Below are 20517 nucleotides of genomic sequence, written 5' to 3' on the forward strand. Positions count from 1 at the left end.
TCCGCCTGCAGAATTGTCAAGCCCAGGCATTCCATACCTCTTTTAGTGTACCCCCCACAATGACTTTTGCGGCCCCTAGCTCTTCTTCAGGTGACTTCTCTGTTCTTGCACCTCCTCCAGCGAATTACTGCACACCCAAAATGGTGCAACAATTGCTAATTTCAGCATTATAAGCAATGGGGCTCCAAGGCAACAATTCTACTAATCTCTGGTATGTGGACTCAGGTGCCTCTAATCACATGACGAATAATGCCACTACCTTGTGTCATGTTCGGCCATACACTGGTAAGTCTGCCATTCAGACTACCAACGACAGTTCTTTGCCAATAGCTGCTATTGGAGATGCCTCTTCTAAGTTAACTAATGTGTTTCTTGCTCCTCAGCTTTCCACGAATCTTATTTCTGTTGGTCAATTAGTTGAAAACAATTGTGCTGTTAATTTTTTTGGTAATGGTTGTGTTGTGCCGGACCAAGCAACGAGGGAGCCGATTGCAAAGGGACCTAAAGTGGGGCACCTGTTTCCACTAATTTTGCCTATTCCAACATGTTCTCCAGTTTCTTTTATTAATTCTTTTGCTTGTAATAATGTTTCAAATCTTAGTATGGTGTGGCTTCATCGTTTAGGCCATCCCAATACTCAGATCTTATCTCATGTATTGAACTCTGGTTTACTTGGTAATAAAGAATGTTTTTCTTTATCTCTTGAGTGTGCCTCTTGCAAATTTGGAAAAAGCAAAACTCTTCCCTTCCCTTTGCATGCTAGTAAAGCTTCTCAGTGTTTTGAGCTTATCCATAGTGATGTTTGGGGACCTTCCCCAGTTAGTTCACATGAAAAATTTAAATACTATGTGACTTTCATTGATGATCATAGACGATTTACTTGGTTCTACTTTCTTCACTCTAAATTTGAGGTTTCACTGAGTTTTTAGCGTATGTTGACTATCAATTTTCTGCTTCTATTAAAACATTACACACAGATTCTGGTGGTGAATAAGTGTCTACTAAGTTTCAGGCATTTTTGGCTTCTAAAGGCATTATTCATCAACGTTCATGTCCTGCTAGTCCCCAGCAGAATGGAGTAGCCGAATGAAAAAATCGCCATCTCCTAGATGTGATCTGTACTCTCTTGTTGGAATCCTCTGTTCCATTCTTGTTCTGGGTTGAGGCTCTGAAAACTGCTACTTGATTAATCGTTTAACTTCTCAAGTCCTACCCATGGAGTCTCCCTATTTCTGTTTATTTGCTAAGCAACCTAGTTACGATAACCTCCGCACCTTTGGTTGTGTACGTTTTGTTCATTTACCTCCTTATGAGCAACATAAATTATCTGCTCAATCTGTTCGATGTGCATTCTTGGGATACAATGTGTGTCAAAAGGGATTTGTTTGTTATGATCCTACATTACATCGTACAAGCATTTCTAGGAATTTTTTTTTTTTTTTGAAAATCAACATTTCTTTCCTGTGTCCTCCATACCATCTTCTTCTACTTTGATTCTCCCCTCCTTTGAGGAGCAGTTCTTCGATCCTCATCCAGTCAGTTCTCGTTTTAAACCAGGTATTGTGTATACGCGGCGCCCCCGCCCACAGTCTCTTTCGGTGACTCATCCGATATCTGATCCTACCACACTCCAGATTCAGTCAGTTGCAGCACCTCCAGAGCCTTTGGTAAGTCGCTCTTCTTGAGTGTCTGTACCCCCGGACAGGTATGGATTTCCCTCTTCAAGTTCTGGTAACTCTATTTTAGCTCTTACTGCTGCATTGTCGAATTTAGATATTCCCACTTGGTACTCACATGCTGCCAAACATGAGTGTTGGCGACAAGCTATGCAGGACGAAATTGTCGCTCTAGAGGCCAATCACACTTGGGACATTGAGCCTTGTCCTCCCACCATTGTTCCTCTGGGTTGTAAATGGGTTTACTCAGTCAAGGTTCAATTTGATGGAAGTCTGGATCGTTACAAAGCTCACCTTGTTGCACTTGGGAATAATTAGGACTATGGTGTCAATTACGAAGAGACCTTTGCTCCTATGGCTAAGATGACTATTGTTAGTACAATTTTGGCTATTGCTGCTTCACGTGTGTAAGGTTCGTCATTCTCTTTATGGTCTCAAACAAGCTCTGAGAGCCTAGTTTGATAAATTCCGCACCACTTTATTACAATTTTTCATTCAAGCAGAGCAAGTATGACACTTCATTGTTTCTTTGGAAATCAGACATGGGTATTGTTGTTCTTTTGGTTTATGTTGATGATATTGTGATTATTGGTTCCATTGCTGCTTTACTTGCTCAGCTAAAGACTCATCTCTCAGTGTCCTTTGCTATGAAAGATCTTGGGTGTCTCACATATTTTCTTGGTCTTGAGGTGAATCGTAGTCCCTCAGGTATTTCAATCAATCAACATAAGTATGCTAGTGACTTGGTGGCTATAGCTGGCCTTCAGAAGGGTACTTCTATTGATACTCCCATGAAATTAAATGTTAAGCTTTGCAAAGAGGGGGGTGATTTACTTGCTAATCCCAGTTTATACCGAAAGATGGTGGGTAGTCTTGTCTATCTCACCATTACTAGACCAAATATTTCTTTTGCTGTATAGCAAGCCAGTGGTTCATTCTTCCCTGCAGGCAATTCTACTCGCCTTGCTGCTTATAGCGATGCCGGTTGGGCTGGTTGTGCGGATACAAGTCGCTCCATCACTGGTTTGTGTGTTCTTAGCCCTTAGGTGATGCATTGATCTCTTGGAAGAGTAAGAAGCAAGACAAAACTTCTAAGTCATCAACAGAATCTAAATACCGGGCGATGTTTCTTGCTTGTTCTGAAATTATTTGGCTTCGAGGCTTGCTTGCTGAGCTAGATTTTTCTAAGACCAATCCTACCCCTCTACATGCCGATAATACGAGTGCTATCCAGATCATGGCCAATCCTGTCTATCATGAGCGCACGAAGCATATTGAAGTCGATTGTCACTCTATCCGTGAAGCATTTGAAGCTCGTGTTATCACTCTTCCACACATTTCCACTGAATTACAAATTGCGGACGTCTTCACCAAGGCTCTCACTCGTCATCGACATTGCTTCCTACGTAGCAAATTGATGCTTGTTGATCAACCTGCAACAATTTGAGGGGGATGTCAACGGAACAACAAACAGCAAAGCAAATGATTTCTTTCCTTACTTCAGCCCACATTTATTTCCTTATATTTCAATTCATTATTTTGTACAATTAGCTTATATTTAGTTTTTCCATATATAGGGCTTGACAGATTATAGTTTGCTTGTATAGGGCTAGAATCTAGACCTTATTTACTTTCGATGTATAGCATTCTTGTAAATTCTATCTATAATATACAGAACTCAAGGCCAATTCATTCAGCCATTCACAAAATATTTGACAAATACATCCAATATTTTCGACAGATGCAAAAACACTAATATATCACACACGCATAGTCGTTCACAACCTGCAATGATTTCTTGCCCTGGCAACATTACATGTAGATTTAACTAATTACTACATTTGTAAGTTCATTTTTATGTAGGGGAAGAAATCAGAGTCTAGATTGTTTCAAGAACAAAAAGAAGCAAAATTTCATTTTCACGAGGCATCCCACAATGTTCAAAGGACCATCTCAAGATGGGAAACAAAGGCTCACAATAGATTTTCTTTGAAAGATCAAGACAAGGATAACAAGAGATAGAAAATGTTTTCCAACAACACCTGCCCTCCCAGAATTTATTTCCCGGGGTATCAACTGTCCCAAAATTGATAGTTCCCACACCAACACCAACATCAAGATAATTATAGGAAGCAAAATAATGCAAATCAATAGTAGCAATGATGATACAATTGAACCGAACTTCAAACTTCACCAGCTTTTGCAGTATGTCATGGAGAACAAAATTGTATCATATACCATGGTTTTAAAACCTGGACCAGAGACCAACCTGGTTATGTCACTGGATTAGTTGGACCGGTGGGTCGAACTAGGGTTCGAACCAATGATATAATATGTGCGTGTTTACAAAGAGAATTTAATGACAATGGTGAATGTTGATGTTGATGATTACTATTCTAATTAAAATTTATAAAATATTAAATATTAGTGTGAGGGTTTGATATTTTGATTGAATAAAATTAATTTAAAATGGTAAAAAATTCAATAAATTAATAAATATTAAAAATATATGATTTCGTTTTATTTAACTAAAATTCTTTAGTTCCAATGTTCCATTTGGATTAAGGAGCATTTTATGCACTGGTAGCTAGTTTACTCTACACAAATGATGTCAAGGGCTCTATTCCAGACAGCAGCACAGTGGACACTATTACCCTTTTTTCCAGTAATAGGCGAGTCAACCAGGCTCGCTCACTGTCTGGCTGGGTTGGACTAAGTCAGCAAAGTTGATCCCAGTTTGTTCCATTTCCAGTTTTATTCCTTACCCAAACTGGTAGGTTAACCGGGTCCAGTCCAACAGTTCAACCTGTCCGATCCAGTTCTGAAAACCATTTCATATACAAACTGATTGACACCTTTACTTCCTTTATGTTTTGAGTCATCTTACAAACGTGACTACCCTAGCTCCGATGACTCAATTCTTCATGTATTTTGTGTCGTTAATTATAACATTGAAGAAACACGCAATGAAATCATAGTTTCATACAGTGAGTGTGTGTGGATGCAGGTGCAGCCCAGGGAAGTGGAGATATGTAAAGGGCCGCATGTTAGAAGCATCTAAGAAGTGCCTACATAGATTATATATAAAATAGGAAGAATATGTATAAAACTAAAAAAAACAAACATAATATTTTATTTCCTTTTGGTGTTTTTTTTCCTTTCATGTTCTCTTTTGCTCCATTTTGTTTTTTCTGCTTTGAGGATTTCTTATCCTCTCCTAGATTGTAATTCTCTCCTTTTTCGTGATACATTTTCTTTTACAGAAAAAAAACAAACATACAATATTTGCAAAGAAATATGTCCAACCTCAGGACGTAAGCTAATACAATTACACATAATATTTTCACAGAAGAATGTCTAAGAAGTTGCAAAACTGTAGCATGACTTCATTTTCATTTAATTGAAAACAACAAACTCTTAGGCACATGGCCTACTAAAGGTAGTTTGAGGTTCATAATGATTAGAGCTAGTTTCTGTCATATGATTGGGGCAAGGTTCTATCAAGGTTCTAATTAAGAAGCGTAGAATTGAGGTCCCAAGATGGAAGTGTCATATAGTAGGTTCCTGTGACAAAGAGTGAGATTTTGTTGAAAATAAAGCTCTCCTGATTTCTTGTTGTTCAGAGAGTAGGCTTAAGTGTTGCTTATAGAGTTTTCTTATTTGCACATCACTTTTGGGTTCTTTCTAACATAGTTCCCATATAATGAGTGCACATGAAACAAGGAAATCTTGATAGAAGAGCATCAACATGCTTGTGCGTGTGCAAACAAATAGATGTCACTACACAAAAAAACCTTTACCTCCCAAGAAGGAAACAAAACCCAGGCCTCCCTCTCTCTCTCTCTCTCTCTCTTGGGCAGGAAGGGGGATGTGCAGGAGATGGGCAAAAGGGCCACAAGCCCATGTTCACAAACTGATGACAAGATCATATCATCTAATATGGATTGAGTCACATGCAGCAAAATTAAAGGCTGCATAGTTTTTTAATGAAAAACAAAAAGCGCCAAAACAAATATTAGGGCAGAAATACTCTGGTGATGGACAAGAAAATTGATATATGGACCTGTGTAAGTCAAAGAAAATGGCTCCCAATGGAGTTGAATGGTGAGAGAGGAATTCAGTAGCTAAACCCAAGCTGCAGGGACCAAGGCTCTAAACAATTACCAGTGAGTACGAAGATGAGTTGTCATATATCAATTTTACAATTATTTTAACAATCAACAAAGTTGCACCTCTTTTATTTTTTTACAGAATTATTGTCAAACTGCAGACACATCCTTAACCACAAGACAGATTAGGAGCTACTTGAGTTCACTTACTTTAAGCCAAGTATGCTGCATGCTAACCAATCCTGATCAAATTAACTTGTACAACATCACAACAGTTTATTTTCTTCTTTGTTTTTAAATAAACTCAAACTTAAGAGTAAAGCTGGGATGCTGGTAAGGCATGCGAATATAATACAAAGGATGAAATAATAAGAAAGATATTGTATGAAGGAAGTAAAGAAACAAGCATGCCTCCATATATGATGTCCGACATCTTTCATATGTTCGCTCAAGGAAAGTTTGCACATACTTCACTAGGTCACCAGCAAACTTGGGCATTGCTTGGGCCCAACCAAGCACCTGAGTAAACATTGAAACGCAAGAAAGACAGGTTCAAACACCACAGAATATTTATTTAAAAGTAGAAAAGAAAATAAAATAAAATAAAAAAAAGAAAGAAAAAAAGAAAAAAAAATGAATACTGAGACATGTCCGGAAGGTCAAAACATTTTTCTTTCCTGGAGAATGAAATAAAATAACTAGAGTTTTTCTGTTAAAAAATTTTTGGCAATTCAAATTCAACATCACATAAGAAAAAATGTTATCTGAAAACAGAAAAAACAAATTAAAGATTACCTCTTTTGCTAAGAAATCTATAGCCAAAAGCCCTTGTAAGACAGGACGACCCTTCTCAACCAATGGAGTATAAGTAGCAGCAGCGTGTGCCCTAGGCCGAAATGCAGCTGGACCTATTACAATTCTTTCAGAAATTATATATTCCATGGTAGCAAGAATGACAGCCAAAAGCATAATCATCATATATGTCAAAGAGACATTGGTATTGTTCATCATTAACTATCTTTGAACTAGTCATCCAACAAATTTGCATGATTGCATGTTTGCATAATTTCTGAACTTCACCCGCAACGTGAGATTTTACAATTTTTATGTATATTCTAAAAACTACATGTTGAAGGGCACGCATGTGTATAATTAGAAAGTTCTACAGTTCTACAATCAAACAGAGAATTCACATGCTATGCGTCATGATTAAATTAATGCTTACAACTAACAAGGACAAAAACAAAGCACATAATTTATGCAACAATGACACTGATTTAGTATTTACAGTCATTGCCTACACTGGTGTCTATGAACAGTTGTATAAACACATTGAAGTTTTTGAAGACATTGACCCAATATGTTGGAAGTTCTTGAAGGTATCAAATCAAATATCTCATACTCATTTTAAGACACCAACTCACCAACACCATTAGAAGGGTTTAACAAAACACAAAAAGCCTTTATTAGAAATGAGTCCCCTAGCAAACTAATAGGCAATGCCCATCAATCATAGTTTAAAAATATAACACACTTCAACCACAATGAGTTGATTTCTTGATGAACAAAAAAACAACTTAACCAATCAATTCAAAAACACTTGGTGCAAGGAACAAGTTGTTAAAAAATTCAATCGAGTTATTTAGCAATAATTTATGGCACTTGCTTGATATAGCTTGCTGCACGCCTTTTCGGTAATCTACAAACATTGTTGGCAAAAAGTGATCCTTCACAAAGTTCTCCACAAAAGCTAGCAATCCATCATTGCTGCAAATTTTAGAAGACATAGTCATAGTCATGATAATAAGGAAGCAATGATCACAAAATATGAAAGCCATGAAGTAACGCAAAAAAGAAAAGGCAAAGAGTTCATCATGTCCACCATACACATTCTACCAAATTAAAAAGATGCTGAACAAGAAATTGCCCACACAAATGACTAGAAAAGCGCATAGGTCATTACTATAACAGGTATTCTAATGTAACAACCTTATTCACTTGAACAAAAAGCAAATAAAGGAAAAATTCATTATACTACAACCAATAAACTGAAAATTTCGAAGTTCATCAAGAGCCAAATAACTTCCAATGAAATATATTTTCTTCACTTTCTTATGTTACAAAAAAAGATTAGTAAATAACTAAATATCAGTTCATGAAGAAAGTGAGGTTCATCGACTGCAATGACAGTCAACAATCCTGACTGCCTCTGCAATAAGCTCAGCTACAGGGAACATACTCATTATTTTTTACTGTGCTGTTGACTGAACATAGCATGCCTATTTACTTCATTTAACAAAGATGGTATAATCATATCCTTCATATCAATATAATTATTGGTGGTAGTTCAAAAGAATTTTGGTTAAAGACTAGACACTACCTATATACAAAAGTGACGGAGGTATTCAAAATTGTAATAACTATGGTGGAATTAACCTTATGAGTCATACTAAAAAACTATAGGAAAGGGTAGTTAAACAAAGATTAAGGTTAGAAACAAGGGTTTCAAAAAATCAGTTTGGTTTGATGCCTGGTGATCTACTACAGAATTTAAGAAGATTAATGAAAAAGTATAGGGAAAAGAAGGACTTGCATATGATTTTTATTGACTTAGAGAAAACACATGATAGGGTACCGAGAGAAGTTCTATGGTGGATTTTAGAAAACAAGGGTGCATGTAGTAGGTACACTGATGTCATTAAGAAGGATATGCACGGTGAAGTAATAACAAGGGTTAGGACTACAAGTGGAGAGGCTAGGGAATTTCCGATCACAATAGGTGTACAACAAGGATTTGCTTTGAGCCCTTATTTTTTTGCTCTAGTGATAGATGAACAAGCTAGGAGTACCCAAAATGAAGTTCCATGGTGTATGTTGTTTGCAGATGATATTGCCTTGATTGATAGAGGTTGAGTAGAATCTAAGTTAGAATTATGGAGAGAAGATTTATAATCTAGAGATTTTAGTATAAGTAGAAATAATACATAATATATGAAATGTAATTTCAATCATAGTAGGAGGTATATCAGAGAAAAGGTTAAACTTGATGGTCAAGAAATTAATACCACTAGCAGATTTTGATACCTTAAATCTATTATACAAGCTGAAGGAGAAATTGAAAAAGATGTAATGCATAGAGTTAAAGCCGGTTGGGTAAAATGGAGAAATGCTTCGAGCATGTTGTGGTCATAGAATACCCTTAAAATTAAAAGGGAAATTCTATAGGATGGTTCTAAGACCAGCTATGTTAAATGGATCAAAATGTTGAACGACTACGAAACAATATCCAAAAAGTGATCGTTGCTGAGATGACAATGGTAAGGTGGATGAGTGGTATACTGTTAAAAGATAAACTAAAGAATGAACACGTTCGTGATAAGTTAGACACAGCTCCTATAAAAGATAAGATAAAGGAGGGACGTCTCGGATGGTTTGGGCATCTGTAACAAAGGTCAAATAGTGCATCAATGAGAAGGAGTGAGCTAGTTACTAACTTACTATGAGGGGTAGTAGAAGGGGTTGGGATAGACATAAAATAACTTGGAATGAGATAGTAAGAATTTAATAACCCTAAATTTGTCAGAGAAAATTGACCATGATTGTGTAAATTGGCAGAAAATGATTCATGTAGCTGACCCCACCTAGTGGGGCTTAAGGCTTGGTTTGCTGTTATTGTACGCTTGGCATTACCTATGGCAATCCTTTCACTTTCAACACTCAAATAATTAGCTATATCAGCTGGATTCATATTCTTTTCTTCGTTCTTATTTATTGCTTTTTGGATTATTGAATTCCCATGGTGAACATAAGATAGGAGATAGGACATAAATATGATATAAGACTAACAAAGAATGCAACATCCTTAAAAAGTATGACATAATGCAGCATAAACATGTAACAAATAAAATATGATTATTGACATAAAACACATGAGGGCAAGCCTTGAATCAATGACAAGGGTGTTGCATCCAAACTTTAAGGTCAGAGGCTCAAGTCAAGGAAACAGTCTCTCCAAGCATGGAGGTACAAATATGCACATCATGGCATCACCAGGCACCCAAAGGCATTGTAGACATGTGCACTGCGTGTTACAATCACTTCATGCATAAAATGTAATGATGTATTCTGACCAGAAGCAGAAGCATTCACATTAATAGAATATCTTCTTCCATTTTCTCTTCTTCCCATATTATAATTCTTCCTCTTCTTCCCACATTATAATTCTACACATAACACTTGGTTCCTGGTTCTTCCGGTTGAACCGCTGGTCAAACCGTTTTTGTTTTATATTTAGAAATTTAAAAATGTTATGGTTATATATCAAGTCTTAAGCATCTAGTCACAAGGTGAGTGGGGTCTTGTGGTGACACCACACAATTTTAACCTCCAGGTTGGGGGTTCAATCCCCCTTGCTCGCTCATCCATTTTTTTATTCATTACCATTTACAAATGGCATTTTGGTAATTAAACTATAAGATATTTTACCCTAATCCTGATCCTCTTCTGTTGCTACTTGCTAGTCGGCCATTCTTTCTCCATTTCCCATTACAGCCTGCAATTTTCCATTCCCCATTAGGCCATTACAACCTGCAATCCACTAATGAGAACTTGATCCATTACTAAGATGAAAGAACAAAATGCATAAAGATGCTGAAGAAAGTTAAGAAGCACATCAGATCTGTAATATTCACTCATAGCATCTCTCTTGTTTTTTTCTCAAATATGTTCATCTCCCTAAAATTTGTTCCTGAAACTTTTGTTTGGTGTTGAGTATTCCACCTCCATCTCTCTCATCCATGAGCATCACTTGTCTTTGCTTCCTATCTGCTCAGATCTATGCAGCACTGAAAGATTATGAATCCCAGATCTCCCATAACACAGTGAACTGGGTTCAGTCCGATTCGTCTGCGCCAGCTGGTACTCTGGTTCTAACGAGTTTTTTTCAGGTCTTGTATTTTTAAATAAATATGTTTGAACTGAATCAGATAAGGGTCCGGTCCCTGGTTCAACTGGTTGAACCAGCTGGTCCGGTCCAGTTTTGAAAACATTGATCATTACTGACCCCCCCCCCCACCCCCACCAACTACTATGGCATTCAAAAATGTAAAATTAAAAAAAAAAAATCATATCCTTATGTCTTTTTTGTGTCAAAAAAAGTGGACCAATGTCAAAGAAGTGCCAAAAATTTTCCCAAAGTGAAAAAGGTAATATATTTAAACGATCAACATGTCCATGAATATGCCCCAGGATGTTCTGAGAAAATTCAGTGGCCCACATAAAAATCACAGCTTCATAAAAGTGTCCATCCTTCTCCATTCTCCATATTCCAATAAAATGTTGTCTTTTTCTTTGTAAAAGGTGAAAATGGTGATATTTCCCCTCATAAAAAATGTTGGCGCATTCAATCCCTAGAAGCCAGCAACTCCACTCTTAAACAGTGGATATGGCTAATCTACCAAAAATAAAAAGAGGTAACTACTGCTTTCATTGACTTCCTTAACCAGCTCTCCTACACTAGCCATTTGATTTAACCACCCCCCCCCCCCCCCAAAAAAAATAATAAAAATAAAAATGCAAGAAAACACATTAAAAAAAAAAAAGGCAAAAGACGCTAACCTCCCATAAGATTTGACAAAAGGACAATGACCTCCCTTGAGGTTTAAAAAATCCCAAGGACCTCCCCTGAGGTTTGTTAAAAAGACACAAGCCTCCTCTTGTATTTTGCAAAAAGACAAATTTTTTAGGGAGGTCTGTGTCTTTTTGGCAAACCTCAGGAGAGGTTTGTGACATTTTTGAAACCTCATGGGAGGTTTGTGTCATTTTGACAAACCTCAGGGGAGGTCCCTGAGATTTTTGAAACCTTAGGAGAGGTCTTTGTCTTTTTGCCAAACCTCAAGGGAGGTAATGTCTTCTGCCCAAAAAAAGAAAAAAAAAAAAAAGAAACCTAAACTATCCAACATCTTTTATATATATATATAACAAAATAAATTTAAAAAGAAAGAGGAGAAAAAAAAAAATACAGCTTAGGTGAGCATAAAAGATTCTCAGAGCTCGAAAAGGGAAAAAAAAAAAATTAAGAAAAACAAATAAGACACTAAACCTAAAAATAAAAAAACCCCTCTTTAAGTCTTCCATCATAATTGATAAAACACTGTAAATTTGCCAGTCCATACTAACCCTTATTCATTTTTTCTTTTAGCACCATTCAACAAACTTCATTACCTCCAGGGTCAACCAAACACGAATCCATCTTATCCAATAACTTTTGAGCTTCTACATACTCCGCACTCTTCCTCCACAGGGGTAGGGAGAATTCCAACCCTACATTGATAACTCCCCATCAATTCATCACCCAAACCCCCCTCCTCAGATATAGAAGCATCCTTCAAACCTTCTGATGGAAGTCGAAGCACATAACAAAGATCCCCAAGAAATTCTTGGAATCATGGCCAAACTGATCCTCGAGTTCATCCAACAACAATCCACTATCTTAGGCAACCTACTTGTTATACTCGTTGTCATTGTCCAAAATGTCACCGCATGTGCTTTCCTTTTCAATCTGACTTTTTCTTAATCCTTCTCCAGATGGTAAGACTAAACAACAATTTTGAGATTCTTCAAAACTGAATTTTTCCTTTTCAATCTAACTTTTTCCCTTTTCAATCTGATTTTTTTCTACCCCTCTTATAGACACTAGATACCTTCATAACCTCAACCTTGTTACATCACCTTTACATCCTTGCTAGCTAACAAACCACCTCTAAATGCAATCCACTACAAATTGGCTCCTCACTCTACCCTTCAACATTAAGCTACTAATCCATGTGGGTTCTTACACCTTTGTCATCCTTCACAAGAAGCTCTTTCACCAACCTAGCAAGGGAAGAAGTATCCGACTTAGCTAAACTACTGTCCTTACCTCCTTTCTCTTCTGTGCAATAGACATCTTCCCCCCATTAGAAGCCTTCTGGTTAAACCCTTGAGCTTGGTGACTCCCTCCTAGGCTCTTATTATACATTTGATTTAAAGCCTCTAGGACTCTAAAAATAATGTAAGCAATTTGGGCTCATTCAATTAAATGACCCAACTGATCTTCCATCCTATCCATAGCCTGACCTAGATTCGAACCCATTACAACCTGGTATTGGGCTTGTTTATAGTATTGGCCCAGATTCTAACCCACTCTTTGGCCCAAGTCCAAGACAACCACCAGACATCCAAGCCCACTCTATCCAACCTTCATCACCCTATCTTCCACTTGAGAAAGCCTAGCCGCCTCTGGCCCTTTAGCATCCCTAGCCAAAACCCTAGTCAACTCCGTAGCAATCACAACTACCCCTAAACATTGAGGATCAAGGGAAGATGCTGAATGTCCAAGCATCACCATGTACATCGCATTCCAACAACAATTACAAAATTGCTTGCTTCCTTCCATCCTTGCTCAACAAACAAGCATTCCTCTAAACCCCCTCACCAACCTCAACTTTTCTAGAATCATTTGTCTTCACTTGAAATTCCTTAGTCACCATCCAAATCATTCGCGATCCCTCTCCTTTAGCCCCACTAGGAACACAGCTAAAAAAATCTCCACTACCAACCCAACCCTTTCTCCAAGAATTCCTCATCTTCATCAAACAAATAGATGGCCAATACATGACACTTCCAACTGTCATGCTCCGAGAACCTCTTCCTAATCTTCCCAAACCAATGATATCCCCTGTAGAAATCATTTAAACGACAAATCCATTGATTTCACTTAGAGTTATGCTCAAACAAGAATAGAAACTCAATCTTTCCCACTCTATCCAGATTAAATCAAAAGTTTTCCCTTCAATCTAGACTAATCTTCTACAATCTACTTTCTTCATGGTCTACAATTGTCATAGCAATAAACTCCAATGAGAGTAGAGAGATGGGGAAAGGTTTCGCGAGACATCATCGTGAGGATTACATATTGTCTATCATCTTTAACTTGAAAAACATCTTTTCATATTTTTGCAACACTATATCCATAGTTTTCCTACATTATCTATTTAATTTAAACATCCACTATAGTGTGAGCCAACATGATCTTCAACCAAACAAGTTCACATTACTGTGAGCTATGGCCCTAAACTCTAACTTAGCACTTGACCTGACCACCACATTTTGTTTCTTACTCTTCTAAGAAACCAAATTACCACCAACAAAGATAGTTGCAGATCTTCTGTCGAAAGGTGGGCCGACCAATTTGCATATCCTTGAATATGAGTGTGACCTTGATATAAGAGACCTCTCCTAGGTGGACGTTTGAGATATCACAAAATGTGAAAGATGCCATTACTGCATCCTAGTGAGTTGTTCTAAGAGAATCAAGAAACTGATTTGCAACACCTATTGTGAAACATATATATATATACACAATTGAGTGATTGTGAGATAATTCAACTTTCCAACTAGTCTCCAATACCTTCCTAGGTCGGGCAACAAATCAACGATATCTAACACTGGCTTATTGTTAGGATCCATATGTGTATCATCAAGTTTGAATCCCAATAGCTAGTCTTATAAAAAAGTTCAAGAACATATTTCATTTATGACAAGACAATTCCAATACAAGATCTCAATACTTCCATGCCAAAGAAGTACTTCAATTGCCCCATCTTTAGTTTGAAATTAGTCTATAGGAAATACTTTAGGCCTCAAATACCTTGATCATCATCACCACTAATGACTATATCATCCACATACATAATAAGTAGAATCTTGTCAGATGGAGTATGATGATAAAATACAAAATGATCTACTGCACACCATTGAAGGTCAAACTCAAGTAATACAACATTGAATCACCAAAACGTGCTTTAGGAGACAGTTTCAAACCATATAATGATTTTTTGAGCCAACACACTAAGCAACTCCCCTTGAGCAAAAAACTCAGGTGATTGCTCCATATAAACCTCCTTAAGATCCCCATGAACAAAAGTGTTCTTCACATCTAGCTAATGTAAAGGCCAGTGGTAAGTAGTGGCTAAGGAGATAAGCAAATGTATTGAGGCAAGTTTGGCAAGACGGTGGGCCTTCAATTAAGCCATGGAACTATCTGGATTGACCTTCATGGCGTAAACCTAATGACAACCAACTATGGAATTGAGAGGAGGAAGAGGTACCAACTCCTAAGTATCATTATGTAAAGCAACAATCTATTTAACAATTGTATGCCTCCACCCATAATGGGACAAGAATTTATAAATAGCTTTTGGAAGAGAAACGGATGATAGAGTACTAAAAAAAAAATATGGCGGTGACAAAAATACATAACAAAACAAAATTAGAGATTTGATGTTGGGTACAAGTGCATTTACCTTTTCGAACAGCAATAGGAGGATCAACCACTTGAGAAATAGGATCATCTAACGAGGGAACTAAAAAAGGCATAGAAGTGGATGATAAAGGAAGTTCTCCCTCCTTGAGTGGTGTGCACACCCGCAAATTAGGACGATTCAAGCGATGAGAAGGAACCAAACTAGGTGAAGATGTAGAAGGATTGGATGGAGTCGCAGATAATAAGTTAGGATCTAAAAGGCTAGGCAAAGGGAAGGACTCATCAAGGTTAATAGAACTCTAGGAAGCAAAATAGTATATTGAAGACTCAAAAAAGCTGACATCAGTAGAGAAAGAATTTATGTAAAGTAGCGCTATAACATCAATCTCCCCTTTAAGAATAGGTACAGCCCAGGAATATACATTCGATAGCACAAAGACCCAACTTATTTAATCTTGGAGTTAACTAATGGACAAAGGACACACATCCGAATATATGAGGAGGAAGGGAGAACAAAGAAGCCTTAGGAAAGACAACTAAACATGAGATTTTACCACCAAGAACAGAGGATGACATTTTATTGATGTGAGAACCAACAATGAGCATGCCATTGCTCCAAAAAACTTTGGGGATATTCATTTGATACAATAGGGTTCAAGTGACTTCGAGAATATGTCTATTTTTCTGCTCTGCAACTCCATTTTGTTGTGGCATTTGGGCACAAGGAAATTGATGGGTCAAAGCAAAGTTAGTCATATAGGCAGTGAATTAAGTATTGAAGTACACCTTAGCATTTTCACTACGAAGTATTCGGATTGACATTTGAAACTAGGTCCTTATTTTAGAATAGACGACACAAAGGATACTAAACAACTCAAAACAATCTTTCACTAAATACAACCAAGTCATTCTGGAGTAGTCATCAACAAATGTCACAAAGTACCAAAATTCCAATTTTGACTAGACACAATGATGACCCCAGACATCATAATGGACTAACATGAAGTTAGCCCATTTATTGACTTGGGAAGCAAAGAAAACATGATGATGCTTTCCTAGTTGACAAGAATCACACTTAAGATTATATAGAGAACTCAAAGTAGGAACTATTTATTTTAATTTGTCCAATGAAAAATGACCAAGATGACAATGGATTTGATGCGGTATAGCAGCAACACTGCAAGCAATAGGAGGAGAGAGCAACTTAAGTCATAAAGTCCACCAGACACATGTTCTGTGCTAATTGTCTTCCTCATCTTGAGATCTTGGGTAACAAAAAAATCAAGAAAGAAGGTTATAGGGAAATTTGACTTTGTAATTTTACAAATAGACATGAGATTAAAGGGGGATTCAAGAATGTAAATATAGAAGAAAGAGATATGGAAGGAGTAGGATTTACTATTCCTAACCCCTTGATTGTAGTAGTCAACCCATCAGCAAGGATAACTTGAGATAGATTTTTAGAATAGTAGAGGGTAGAAAAGAAGTTGGTGACACCTCATACTGAGGGACTAGTGGGAGAGGATGACATGCAAATGGTAGGATTACCATTCTAGGGAAAATATGCAATGTCATGAGATGCTTGTTGGAATGCCTAATACTACAAGAACCTTGAATACTCCTCTGAGATAGATAGTGCATTGTTCACTCGAACAAGTGACTAAGAAGGGAAACACACTTTTAGGATTTGGGGACTCCATCCCAACACACACACAACCTCTATACAGCAGCAAATCAGAAATATAGAGCAAACAGCATGCTTTTGGAATTCAAGGACTCCATCACAACATATACAACCTTCAACGTCTGATGCAAACCACAAGCACAAGACGAATGAATCACAAACACAACAAATACCACTGTTCCAGGCCCCAGTGACTCATTAACATTGATAAACAGCTTTGGGAAGCATCAAACAATCATTCCCTGGTGGCTACACATGAGCAACTAAAAAAGGTGAGATCTTTGGACAAAAGAACATCACGAAAAGCTGCAATAATATGTTTATAGAGGGATTTGAACACTGCAGGATGAATTCAGGCCAGAAATATGCCTGAAGTAAACTTCAAACACGAGCGCATGAGGGCGCACGGGAGCAGCTATGGGGGTGACAGTTCAGTGTGGAGCAGATCAACAATGTCTGTGGGTGGTTACGGTGTTGGTTCTGCGAAATCCATAGAAGTTTTTGTGTTCCTGAACTGGCAGCGTCATCCAGAGAATTTCCGGCAACTGCAGGCTGTTTTTCAGGCCTATGGTGATGCTGGAAATTCTCCTACCATGGTTGACATGCAGCTAATTTAGGGTTTTAAGCTTAGGTTTTGATGGTGCTGTAGCAATTGGGATTTAGGTCTTAGAATCATTCTCTAATACTGTGGGAAAACGTGTTTAATGACTTGTATTCTATACGCGTATAGTTAGCTATTTTAGGAAATTTTATAACAGCCTGTATTCCTAGAATTAGGTTGATTTGGTTAGTTTCCTATTCTGTTAGGATATCCCATAAATCATGGGATTTGATATAACCTAGTTAATTTTCCTTTTCTTCCGCTAGGGTTGATGCATATAGTTAACGGTTTGTGTACTATTCAAAAAAATGAAAAAAATTCTTCCACGAAGTGTTTCTCAGTTTGTGTCATGGTATCAGAGCCTAAAGCTCTTTTCTAGGATTAAAAACCTCTTCACACAGGCCTTCATTGCCAAGACCATACTGCTGCTTCTTTGTACCTTGTTTTACTTTTACCCTGTTGTTTAGTTCAAAAACAGAGTATTTTTGCACTTTTTCTGTTCAGCCTTCATTGCTAAAATTTCTTTGAGCAGTTTCTGTTCTTATTTCTACCTTTTCCAGCCTTCATTGCTGGTCCATTTCGAGTGATCGGCCTTAATCACCAAGAGATCATTGTTCGTGAAGAATGTCGGACGTTGCAGAGACGACCGCTACAGCACAATCGGAGGAGATTGTTCGATCCCAACAACCAGGGGAATTGCAAAATATCCAGGCAGCATCTAGGCTGAATGGAAAAAAACTACCTCAAATGGTCTCAACTTGTCTGCGCCTTGCTGAAGGGAAAAAGAAAGGAAAAGATCAGCCATCTCATGGGTACGGGGCCGAAACCAGGAGATCCTCGTTTTGAAGCATAGGATGAAGAAGATTCCATGATTATGGAGTGGCTGTGGAATTCAATGATTCCTGATATTAGTGACACGTGTATGTTCTTGGCTACTGCCAAGGATGTTTGGGATGCGATTCAACAGACATACTCAAAATCTAGAGATGCGGCTTCAAGCATATGAGGTGAAGGTGAAGACAATTGCAGCAAAACAAGGGAGTAAATCTGTTACTAAATATGCCAACCAATTGAAATCTTTGTGGCAAGAACTTGATCATTATAGAGTGATAAAAACCAAGTGTCCTGAATATGCCGTTGTTCTAAAGGATTTCATCGAGCAAGATAGAGTCTATGATTTCCTTGTTGGACTTCATCCAGAATTTGATCAAGTGAGGATTCAAATTCTCGGCAAGCAGGAAGTTCCATGTTTTAACGAGGTGGTGGCACTGATTCGAGGCGAGGAAAGCAGAAGAGGTCTAATGCTTGAACCAGAGAACACGGACAGCTCAGCTATGGTGGCTAGTGGTGGCAATAATTCAGTCACAAATGTGGAACGAGCACCAGTTTTTGAAAATGGGAGACCTGGTCAGCCAAAGGCCCAGAACCGCGATTACAAGGACAACTTGTGGTGCACTTATTGTAAGAAGGCACGCCATACTCGTGAACAGTGTTGGAAACTTCATGGAAAACCTCCAAGCCGAGAGTGGGGACAGAACAGAGAGCAGCCAAGGAACAATGGTCAGGCTCATGTTGTTGCGGTACAGCAAAATGAAGCAGCACCACAGGAGTTAGGCAGTCTCAACCAAGAAGAGGTCGAGAGGGTGAGATCTCTCATTGGCAATCTTGACAAACCTTTAGGTACATGCTCATTGGCATATTCAGGTGAGTTTCCTACCTCTATTGGATTAAATGTCTCGGGTGAAACCTTTGCCAACCCCTGGGTCATGGACTCAGGAGCTATCGACCATATGACCCACTCACTGAAGGGTTTTTTCACATATTTGCCATGCCCAAGCAGAAGGAAAATAGCCACAGCCGATGGTTCCTTGACCACTGTAGTAGGTGTAGGAGATGTAAAAATAGGCCCATCACTGATTTTAAAAAATGTTCTCCATGTTCCTAGATTATCCACAAACCTTGTCTCTATTCAAAAACTCATTCAAGATTTACATTGCAATGTGGTTTTTCATCATAGTTATTGTGCATTTCAGGACGAGGATTCGGGGAAGGTGATTGGACATGCTAGAGAACGGGATGGACTCTACTACCTCAAAACACCAAGTCAGTCAAGCATTACCAAGGGCAAATTATCTCACTCTTTTGTTTCTAAGCATTTTTCGTCCAATAAGGAGAAAGTTTAGATTCACCATCACCAACTTGGACACCCGTCATTTAGAATCATTAAAATTATATTTCCTTCTTTATTTGAAGGTTCAAATGTTGAGAATTTTCATTGTGAAGTGTGTGAACTTGCTAAACACAAGCGTGTATCTTTTCCGGTCAGTAAAAAAATAAGTTATATTCCTTTTTATCTCATTCACAGTGATATTTGGGGCCCTCCTAATATTCCTAATGTTTCTGGGGCATGATGATTTGTGTCATTCATTGATGATTGTACTCGTGTTACTTGGCTTTTCTTGCTCAAACATAAATCCTATGTTAGTATTGTTCTCCCAAATTTTTGTTCTACGGTTAAAAATCAATTTGGGGTCAAAATCAAAAGGTTTAGATCAGATAATGCTAGGGATTATTTCAATCAAGTCCTAACTCCATACTTTCAAAAGGAAGGGATAGTACACGAGTCATCTTGTGTCAATACCCCACAACAAAACGGCGTAGCAAAAAGGAAAACTGGTCACCTTCTTGAGTCAACCTGAGCTTTCAAGTTCCAGAAAAATGTGCCTAAATCCTTTTGGGGGGAAGCAGTTCTTACAGCCGCTCATCTTATAAATCATTTTCTTTCCATAGTCTTGGGATTCAAAATTCCAATGGAAATGCTCTCAACATTATATCCTTACCTACACACTACAAATAATCGTGTCCCTAAGATATTCAAGTGCATGTCATTTGTTCATATTCATAGTCAAAGTAGGGGAAAGCTAGATCCGAGGGCGTTGTCTTGGTGGGTTATTCTTCGATTCAGAAGGGGTATAAATGTTATCATCCTCCATCTAAGAAGTTCTATGGCTCAGCGGATGTTACTTTCAATGAGCAAGAGACCTATTTCACCACTCCTTATCTTTAACGGGAGAGTTCAACAATGGAAGACAAGGATAGGGAGGATAGGGATGTTTTACTTGATCTGCTGTCACTTCCCGTAT

General features: G+C 37.9%; 1 protein-coding gene across 4 annotated transcripts in view; it reads right to left on the reverse strand.

Annotated features, from left to right (window-relative positions):
• LOC131165420 (exocyst complex component SEC8) overlaps positions 1-20517 on the reverse strand; it is an 83513-nt gene that overhangs the window by 16565 nt on the left and 46431 nt on the right. For all 4 annotated transcript variants that reach the window (XM_058123223.1, XM_058123220.1, XM_058123221.1 and 1 more), the window contains 3 exons: positions 7452-7552; positions 6581-6693; positions 6197-6304 (listed from right to left, as the gene is read on the reverse strand). In XM_058123223.1, coding sequence (XP_057979206.1) covers positions 6197-6304; positions 6581-6693; positions 7452-7552 — 322 coding nt within the window. The remainder of the gene's footprint in view (positions 1-6196; positions 6305-6580; positions 6694-7451; positions 7553-20517) is intronic.

Source organism: Malania oleifera, chromosome 10 (genome assembly GCF_029873635.1).
Source record: "Malania oleifera isolate guangnan ecotype guangnan chromosome 10, ASM2987363v1, whole genome shotgun sequence".
Lineage (NCBI taxonomy): Eukaryota > Viridiplantae > Streptophyta > Magnoliopsida > Santalales > Ximeniaceae > Malania > Malania oleifera.